General features: G+C 35.7%; 2 protein-coding genes across 9 annotated transcripts in view; both read left to right on the top strand.

The window, feature by feature from the left end:
- Nucleotides 1-753, top strand: part of actn1 (actinin, alpha 1) — a 70,753-nt gene extending 70,000 nt beyond the window's left edge. For 6 of the 8 annotated variants that reach the window (XM_009307476.5, XM_009307474.5, XM_009307475.5 and 3 more), the window contains one exon: nt 1-753. This exon is cut by the window's left edge and continues 421 nt beyond it. The gene's annotated coding sequence lies outside the window, so the exon portion shown is untranslated. The other 2 variants (XR_012388578.1, NM_001168286.2) reach the window with 1 other exon arrangement.
- Nucleotides 754-2,574: 1,821 nt separating this feature from the next.
- cox16 (cytochrome c oxidase assembly factor COX16) lies at nt 2,575-9,930 on the top strand. The gene is given in 4 exon segments (NM_001017594.1): nt 2,575-2,760; nt 2,903-2,980; nt 4,483-4,551; nt 9,126-9,930. Coding segments are annotated over 4 exon segments (324 nt in total). The 5' UTR covers nt 2,575-2,697; the 3' UTR covers nt 9,240-9,930.
- The last annotated feature ends 890 nt before the right edge of the window (nt 9,931-10,820 follow it).

Genomic DNA, 10,820 nt, shown 5'->3' with positions numbered 1-10,820 from the left:
CTTGCGGCGCCGGTGTGTGTATCCTGATAGAAACCTATGTTTAGAATTCTAAAATACATGGCGCTGCGTGGCGCTGCGCGGCGCGCCGCCGAGCGTCGCTTCTGGTGTGCGACCTGCTTGAGAGTAACAGTGGCTCTTAAACGCTGATCTGGAACCAACATGCAGAACTGGTCCCAGATCAGCCAATCAGAGCAGCTTCCATCAGCTCCACCCAATGACGTTGGCTCGTTTTTTTTTTTTGTATCGTCCTTTCAGCCCTTCCTGTGTGTCATATACGACTTCCTGCTCTTTCTCTCCAGTGTGTTCATGAAGTCTGTCTTGCCTGCTTTAGGGATCGTGTCAGAAATGCTGCCTTCACATGCTCGTCTGGATATCACATTAGTGTATGTGACATTATGCAACAATCGGTTTGGAATATGTGTAACGGCAGCATCATGTGACCTCTGACTGCATGTTGATGTGATGCGATTGGTTCACTTTTTTTACCTTCTGTAAATGCTCGTTGATGAGACGGCGAGTCAGATTTCATGAACAGATCTTCTCCTTTTCTGCTTCCAAATGTAACATTGAAAAACTTCCCCACAGGAGGAATGTTTTGTGTATTTTTACTTCTTGTTTTGTTTTTTTCTCCTCTTCATAAAGGAATAAAGGTAACATATTTTATTATACAGAACAAAAAAAGGTATTTTTCTTCACCTTATTAAAAAAACGTTTAAAAAAAATGAAAATTTAAATAAAGAAACGATCACAGTTGTTTGTGTGTTTGTGTTTTTAATTGCTTATTAGGAAGAAATGTGTTCAATTAGCTACGGTAATGGGGTATATAATGCACACAGACTTTTAATTTTCAGCAGCCAGCCCAACGGTTTCCAGTGAACTGTCTTTGCATTACAAAATCGGCACGTTTAAGATCTGTTTTGTTTAAAAGAAATCTGTGATCTTCACTGCCTAATATATATTTGATATAAAGTGGGTCTCAGGCTGGATAGGAAGCACTGCATTACATTCCATTTCTCCCTGCCATCTCTTTAAAATATGAAAATTTGTTTTACCCCATTATTTTCAATGGAAGTTCTGCGCTAGCCTGCTGCTGCTGACAGCACTAGCGATTACACAGACTTTCATCTCATTTTATGCTTGAACAGCTAAACGAATGCTTAAGTCTATTTAACTGTATTTTAATCACATTAAAAGTGGTTTGGTTTTGATTTTTTAAAACCATTTTAAGGTCAATAATATTAGCCACCTTAAGCAATATTTACTTTTCGATTGTCTACAGAACAAACCATGGTTATACAATAACTTGCCTAATTATCCCAACTTGCTTAATTAACTTAGTTAAGCCTTTAAATGTCACTTTAAGCTGAATACTAGTATCTTGAAAAATAGGATGTACTGTAACCATGGCACAGATAAAAGAAATAAATGATTGGAAATGAGTTATTAAAACTATTATGTTTATAAATGTATTGAAAAAAAATCTTTCAGTTAAACAGAAATTGGGGAAAACAATATACAGGGGGGCTAATATAATTCAAGAGGGCTAATAATTCTGACTTCAACTGTACATCACATATATATATCACAGATCAACTTGTTTTTATGCTCACCTTGGATGGGAGACCCTTAGGAACATTCTGGTCGTTGATTTGCCCTAACAGACTTTTTTCATAGTCCTGGTCCATAACCACTATAACCCACAGTATGACTCTCTCCATCAGTCTGCATACGGGGGTCCTCTTAGGTCTCTCATCCCTTCTGAAAATAAACACCAATAATACACTGAATGCAAAATATATCATGTTAGATTTCATAACTATCTGCTCTTACAAAACCTGACAGTAGGTGTCAAGTGTCAACATTTTGATCAAAGAAATTTGAGCAAGAAACTGCATAAAAATACATTTGTTATGTTTGTATATAAATAGAATTCATTTTGCAAATAAAAATAATGAACCAAGAAATAAAAGTACACAAGCCATAGTAAACTTTCTCACAGTAATTTTTCTCAAGTGTTTACATTGCGTTTATGGATAAATGTTTTGAGTTACTCATTGTTTATTATTTATAACATTATTTACTTATTATTTATAATGATAACAATCACTTAAATATGCTGTAGAAAAAAATATTCAAGTCTTGGCAATCGGCTACTCTCCTGTAACATGAATCAATGTTGATGTACATGAATATGTTGTGACAGCATATACAAGGAAACAGTTTGATTATTGTTCTTCCTGATAAAACAACACTGGGACTGTCCCTATGAGAGAAAAAAATGGCATTTTTAATTCGGTCAAAGGTACACAGACATATAGAGTGTCTCAAAACTAGCACACTGAGAGGAAAACGAAAATTTCATTATTTTGTGCTTTGATACATTAACAAATCTTTTGACTTCTATGTCACAGATTTAATAAAAATGTAGTTGGTGGCCAGCTTATCTGCTCTATAGCTTCTTCTGTAAATAGATATATTAATTATTACTAATCTTTTTTTTATTTATTACTCAACTTTTTAACGATTTTTAAAAGTGGAACCCATTAGCCTCTCTTCAGTCCCACACGGACGTATTATGCGGCTGTACAAGGGATTGTGGGTTTACATGGCGGCGCCCTGTAGAGAGATGTTTAGTTATGTCCTACTGACTTTACTATAAAATATGTGTAATTGTAGCATGACGTAGATGAACTAAACATGTGGAATCAAGTTCGTAAGCTGCAAAATAACCGGACAGTAAAATACGGGGTCCCGATGCTGGTAAGTGTCTTGACTGTACTGAAATATATTTATTTTAAACTCTTCCAACAATGTTAAACGCTATTGTATAGTTTCTGTTTTTGTGAAATCAACCAGTAATGTATCTGCTCATATGTCTTGTTTGTATGATGTTTGTCTGAAGCTGCTGATCGTGGGAGGCTCGTTTGGTTTGAGAGAATTCACTCAGATTAGATATGATGCTCAGAAGATCCAAAGAAAGGTAAGTGAAAGTATTGAGGTAAAGTTGATTTAATATTCGTTAGTTTTTGATGATTTGTGACTTGGTGCTTTGAACATTCGGTCTTAAATAGCATGTAAGGAACAATGTGGTACTTTGATAGTGATTGGCCGCTAATATGATTTCCCTTTTTAGAATTTGCAAAGAATTATTTTCTGAAATTATATTAAGAAGGTAAAAGTCTAAATGTTGGAATAAAAAAATCTATTTTACATCAATATTGAAAGCTAGAGTCACCGGCCACTTTATTAGATACACCTTACTTACAAGTACCGTGTTGGACCCCCCTTTGCCTTCAGAACTGCCTTAATCTTTCATGGCAAAGATTCAACAAAGCACTGTAAAATATTCCTCAAAAAATTTTGGTCCATATTGACATAATGGCATCTTACAATTGCTCCAGATTAGTCGGCTCCACATTCATGATGTGAATCTCCTATTTTACCACATTCCAAAGTTGCTCTATTGGATTGAGAATTGGTGACTGTGAAGGCCATTTGAGTACAGTGAACTTATTGTCATGTTTAAGAAACCAGTCTGAGATGATTCACGCTTTATGACATGGTGTGTTATGTGGTCAGAAAGGAATGGTTGGCAACAGTACTTAGGTAGGCTGTGGTGTTGACACGATGCTCAGTTGGTACTAAAGGACCCAAAGTGTGCCAAGAATGTATCCCCCACACCATTACACAAGCAGCCTGAACTGTTAATACAGGCTAGATGGATCCATGCTTTCATGGTGTTGACGCTAAATTCTGAGCCTACCATCCAAATGTCACAGCAGAAATCGAGACTCATCAGATCAGGCAACATTTTTCTAATCTTCTATTGTTCAATTTCAGTGAGCCTGTGCGAATTGTAGCCTCAGTTTCCTGTTCCTGGCTGACAGGAGTGGCACCCGGTGTGGTTTTCTGCTGCTGTAACCCATCCGACTTAAGTTTGGACGTGTTGTGCATTTAGAGATGCTCTTCTGCATACCTCGGTTGTAACGAGTTGTTATTTGAGTCACTGTTGCCTTTCTATCAGCCAGTCTGGCCATTCTCCTCTGGCAGTAACAAGGCATTTGCACCCACAGAGCTGCCACCCTCTGGATATTTTCTCCTTTTGGACCACACTCTGTAAAGCTTAGAGATGGTTGTGCATGGAAATCCCAGTCGATTAGCATATTTTTAAATACTCAGACCAGCCCATCTGGCACCAACAACCATGCCACATTCAAAACCACTTAAATCACCTTTCTTCTCCATTCTGATGCTCGGTTTAAACTGCAGCAGATCGTCTTGACCATGTCTGCATGCCTAAACGCATTGAGTTGCTGCCATGTGATTGGCTGATTAGAAATATGCATTAATCAGCAGTTGGACAGGTGTACCTAATAAAGTGGCCGGTGAGTATAGAAAAAAAACCTATAATAAAATTTTATTGTTCTTAACGTAAATATTTTTTTCTTTTTATCCTTTGGTTGATTTTGGTGTTAAATTTAGCTGGACCCGGCACTGGAAGCCAGAGTGAAGAGTCAGAAACAGTCTGTCATCCTTCAGGAGGAATATGAGGTAATGAGAGAGAAAGACACCCTATGAAGTATTTCTAAAACTGAAACTTTTAGCTGGCTGTAAATGTTATAAGTGTCTTTTATATGATTAAAAAATAGAGTTCCTTGTGAAACTAGTTCAGATCTGGCTAAAAATACTAAAACCATAAGCTGATTGCATTATATGTGAGTGAGGCCCTTCCAGCTGCAACCCAGTACTGAGAAACATCTATACACACTTGTTCACACACATACACTACAGCCTATTTAGTTCATTCAATTCACCTATAGCGCTAGTCTTTGTACTGTGGGGGAAAACGAAGCACCCGGAGGAAACCCACGCCAACACGGGGAGAACATGCAAACTCCTCACAGAAATGCCAACTGGCCCAGGCGGGACTCAAACCAGCGACCTTCTTGCTGTGAGGCGACAATGCTAACCACTGAGCCACCGTGTCGCCATGTGTGTGTGTGTATGATGTAATTAAATAATGTAAGATTATACTAAAGAACATCAAGCTACGCCAAACAACTTATTTAGAGCGGAACTGGACATTTTCTCATTTCTGAGTTTCTCAGCAGTGAAAATCGTCATAGTTGGGTAAACTTAGAGCACAGTAAATGGGAGAGTACAACAAATATATTACAATCTTATTTTCTTAAATAATAAAATAAAACTCAACAATAGTGTCATCAAGATTTTCAAAAAAAAAATGCGTGAGAATGAATATTAAGAATAAGTGATAAGCTCAGATAGCCAGAGGAGAGACTGACATTAACTTTATTGTCCTGCTCATAGACGCTGCATTAGAAACACTCCGCATAATTCAATTTATCTTTATTTGTATAGCATTTTTACAGTGTAGATTGTGTCAAAGAAGCTTAAAATAGAAGATTATAATAAATTGAAATAATGTCAGTCCAGTTTTAAGAGTTAAAGTTCTGTTCAGTGTGGTTTAATAATCGCTGCTGAAAGTTCAAACACTGACGAGCAAATCCATTGATGCGCATAAGTGGTATATATATATATATTTATATATTTATATATATATATACATACATACATACATACATACCTATATATATATATATATATATATATATATATATAATTTTTTTTTTTTTGCTGCAATGATGACATAATACGTAGATAAATCATTATAAATGTACATATGTTTTTTTTCATCAAAATATGAAAAAGTTTCAAGGATTTAAGATAATCAGCTTGTGAAAAGGCTCCATACCATTTACTGATCAGCCTTTAAAAAAAGAGCTGTGAAGTTTTCTAATCATCTGAAATGCATTGATGTGAGCTGGTATCAGGCTGAAGCAATGCACCGTCCAGAACAGCAGATACACAAGAGCACGCTGACACTCACATCTACTGCTGAAACTCAACCAGCACAACATAATCGGGCACAAACACGTCATACAGGCACAGAAATAACATCACCTTTTGGAAACAGCAGAGTACCTGATCTATGTTAAAGAGGCTGAAATAAGACAGACCGCCTAGAAGGACAGACAGATAGATAGATAGATAGATAGATAGATAGATAGATAGATAGATAGATAGATAGATAGATCTATCTATCTATCTATCAATCTATCTATCAATCTATCAATCTATCAATCTATCAATCAATCAATCAATCTATCAATCTATCAATCTATCTATCTATCAGTGGAATCTGAGGAGCATTTCCTTCTGCGCTGTGAACATTACCACAACATTATATCCACATTCTTCTCCAATTTCTAGATAATTACAGCAAATTTGACATCTTTATAAAATATAGAAACACTGAGTCATATTCTGAGAGAGAAACTCTGATATCAACAGCTGAAATTATGTATTAGCCTGTCATAAACAGTGGACAAAACTAGTCTGAAACATTGTTTAAAACTGTTTGCATGAATGCACAGCTGTATATTGTATTTACTATGAATTATTAATAATGAAGAATCCAACTAAGGATCTTAGAATCCTTGTAGCAAACTTCTGTGTGTTGCTTCAAGAAAAGCCATACATTTGTGTTTTATTATTATTAATGCTTGTCTATACTTCTTGCTTTATTATTACTTTTTCATATTGTTATAATCTTTTGACTCTGTGGATTCACTTGTTTTCATAAGTATGAGATTAGAGAATGTCTTCATTTCAAGGTCTGTATAGACTCTGAACAATATTGTGACGCCGTCATTTTCCATTATTCAATAAACTCTGCTCTTTTTATCATCATTACTTTATCTCATGCATCTGCTCCTCTCTGGCTTTCTCAGTCAACTCCTATATTGATAAGAGACTGTTAATTCAGTTGAATACTGGTTAACATGTTTGGCTATTAATGCTGAAATTGGTTGCTAAGGAGTGGCTAGGAATCCTCAGGAATCTTCAGTGGTTGGCTGCTGGCTAGACTGGGTTAAATGAGGCCAGACTCTAGTCTGTAGGACAGTCTGATGCAGAGTTATGAGCTTACAAAGTTTGACCCAATGTAAAGTCAGTGGGATTTTTTGACATTTTCTGGGGCGTTTTTTGGAAAACCCAAAGTCGGATCAGTTATTCAATAAACTCTGCTCTTCCTTTATCATCATTACTTCATCTCCTGCTTCTGCTCCTCTCTGGCTTTCTCGATCAACCCCATTATTGACAAGAGACTGTTAATTCAGATGAATACTGGTTAAAAGGTTTGGATATTTGTGTGTGTGTGTGTGTGTGTGTGTGTGTGTGTGTGTGTGTGTGTGTGTGTGTGTGTGTGTGTGTGTGTGTGTGTGTGTGTGTGTGTGTGTGTGTGTGTGTGTGTGTGTGTGTGTGTGTGTGTGTGTGTGTGTGTGTGTGTGTGTGTCTGTGTCTGTGTCTGTCTGTCTGTCTGTCTTATGATCACTGCTATTTTATTCATTGTTCATGTAACGTGCTATGCTTTGGTCATGCCAATAAAGCTCTTTTGAATTGAAAATTGAATGACATGACATTTAAACTGGGTACAAATTATGTATATGCCATAAGAAATTGTTAATTCACTGAATTAATTAGCCTTATTTAAACAATCCACATATGAAAGTTAAAATTATAATACAGGTATTGTCTTTTTCTGTCATTTGTATATTTGATTATTTTGATAATGAGTTTTCTATAATTATTGTATAATGATTGCAATACTCCAACAAAAATGTCATGCCAATTAAGCAACTTGAACGTGAAAAAGAGATTTAACTTGCTTTTACAAAAACACTTAATATGCAAAACTATTTTTGGACACATTAAAATAGAATCAGATAAATCAATTCATTTTTTTCTCCTTTACAAACATAACATTCTTACTACACTGAATCTGTTTAAATATTAATAAATCACTCTTGCTTTAACAGCTATTAAAAACAACCCTGGGACACATTGACAAGGTTTTTATTGCACTCTGCTTTTCCTGCTTAAATATGTAGCCATTCTTGCTTGTCCTAAAACAAAGCTAATCGGTTGACACACCTGCTTGTAAAACTCATTATAAATAATTCAGGAGAGAAAGATTCATTAAACAGCTGAATAATCCTAAAAACCAATCTTTTCATTCATTGAATTGAATAAAAAACGTAAAATATTTATATGAAATAAAAGATTATTTTGAATTGCTTTACAAAATTATTACTTTTAAAAACAATATTCACAATATTTTAGTCTGTCATCCTTCAGGAGGAATATAAGATAGAGAGGGCTATATCGATAGATGAATCTGTGCATGTGTACTAATGTTTTATTGTGTTATAATGTTTTATTGAGCCATCTGCTGTTTTGCTGCAAGATGGTGGTCATGTTTACTCAGTAGTCAGGTTATGTTGGCCTAATGCTTAAACATCTGGCTTGTTAAATGCAGTCGGTGCAGGTTTGGACCTGACGCAGGGAGACTGTAATCACAATTTTGTCATGCTGTTTGTCATGTAACGCTAGGTTGCTCCAGGGAGACTGACTGACCGAGCTGGTAATTAACGTGCTGTAAGTTATTCTGGACAGAAAGTGTCTAGTTGGCTGTTTGGTCCCCATGTAAAGTGCACTGGATGGTTCATTTAGCTTCTGCGTTTCTGGTTGTGTGTGGTTGAGGCTGTCCAGCGCAGAAAAAGCAGACTGCCATTATACTGAAGTGTTGATTCTCTCTGACTTTTAAAACTTTATTTTTATCCATCCAGCCATTTATGAGAAGATACAATGCTATTAAATATGATCTTCTGCTAGCGAACGTGTAGTAGAAGAGCGCTCTCAAGTGGCAGAATTGGCTCAGAAGTGGCTCAGATTTCCTTGGGCCCTAAGCAGGCGCTTACCTATTGGTTAAATTTGCCCTTGCCTATATGTCAGAAGGATCATGTGACACTGAATGAACGATTCAGCTTTGCCTGCACATAAATTAGTTATCCATTAAAATATGTTCAAGCAGAAAATATGATTTTCAACAACTTAAAAAAAATCTTTTGAGCTTTACTGTAGGGTCTTGTTCTGTTTTTGTAGCCTTCAAGTCTTTTTCTAATTTAGCAAACTTTGTTACAAATTGAATGCATTTGCTATGAAATACTTCTAGAAATGTAATATAATGTGTTTTGTTTTTACAGAAATTAAAGGATCAGGATTTGGACGGATGGAAGAACATTCGTGGTCCGCGTCCATGGGAGGATTCAAAGGAGCAGCAGAATGAGCAGCGCGCTCGACTCAATAAAGGCACATAACACTGAACACTTGAAACTCCCTCTACTGGCCTGAAGATGTAAGACACTTAGCCAAACCAGTGCAGTGTACATTGCTCATTCCTGGATAAAAATCGGCACTATTTATCTGATTTTGTTATAGAATAACAAAGACTCTATCTAAACTAGATAGACTGCAAATTTGGATTTTACAGACACATGAAACGTCAGTTTTTTTTTGTGGGGGTGGGAGGTGTCTTTTCTAATACACTGTAGTATGTATATTTTGCTCTCTCCAGTGTCTTTTGTGCATAAATTATGTTACCAGTATATAATAATGTTTAATTCAGGACTCTGGCCTGTAGGAAAATATCCTCTTGTTTATTTCAATCTAGGCTACCAGGCGTACGAAAATAGTGTAATCAATGGTAGCCAATCATCTCGTAGTGTTTTTCAAAAAATGAAATTAAAGTCCAATCATATTTCCATATCGATTCATTTGCAGTTAGTGTAGGCGGGAATTTCAGTATGCGGTGGTTGCTCTAAAGAGCAGAAGATTATGAAGTCTGACACGAAGATGATTCATTGCAATTATTACAAGATACAAGAACATGAATGAGCATTATAAGGTATGTTAAAAGAAACCGTAAAGCTTCCTAAAATATATACAATAATCAATGAATCTGTGTTTTAACTGCAAAACAACTGTCAATAAAAACTTCATGTAAACTGTCATGAAACATGTTCAATTGTTTACCTCAGAGTTTTAGTACCCCAAAATTCGTTATCGTTAGCATGTGAGAATAACATCGAAACAGCGTTTTGCATATAAACTACATAAATGAAGCATTCGGCTAAACAGGTAAGAGAGATTCTAAGTAAGTCTCTCTCTTTTCTATGTTGTAGGTCTGTATTTATACCATAGTAATCTGGTAGTGTTTGCTTTGGCTTTTTCTGGGTTAATCATTGTGATCTCCTGATTGCAACAGAGAAATACTAGAAAATCTCTGTAGATAGCCTAATAATCTTAAAATGTGAGCAAAATCACCTGTTTCTACGCTAGAGAATCATTCAAACACTAGCTCTAATATGATATTTGTGAAGTAGCAATGGTTTCTGGTGTTCTTCACCTCCCACCAGTGCCAATATACAGCCATAATCGCACAGCTACTCGTGTAATACTGCTCATATATACAGTTGAAGTCAGAATTATTAACCCCCCAGAATTTTTGGCCCCTTCTTTATTTTTTTCTCCAATTTCTGTTTGGCGGAGAGAAGATTTTTTTCAACACATTTCTAAACAATAGTTTTAATAACTTATTTCTAATAACTGATTTATTTTATCTTTGCCATGATGACAGTAAATAATATTTTACTAGACACTTCTATACAGCTTAAAGTGACATTTAAAGGCTTAACTAGATTAATTAGGTTAACTAGGCAAGTTAGGGTAATTAGGCAAGTTATTGTATAAAGAAAGTTTGTTCTGTATACTATCGAAAAAATATATAGCTTAAAGGGGTGAATAATTTTGACCCTAAAAATTAAAAGCTGCTTTTATACTAGCCAAGTTAAAACAAATAAGACTTTCTCCAGAAGAAAAAATATTATCAGACATACTGT

The sequence above is a fragment of the Danio rerio genome, chromosome 13, assembly GCF_049306965.1.
Source record: "Danio rerio strain Tuebingen ecotype United States chromosome 13, GRCz12tu, whole genome shotgun sequence".
In the NCBI taxonomy this organism is placed as follows: Eukaryota; Metazoa; Chordata; class Actinopteri; order Cypriniformes; family Danionidae; genus Danio; species Danio rerio.
Note: the sequence above shows the minus strand (reverse complement) of the source record. Positions and strands in the feature narration are given on the sequence as shown.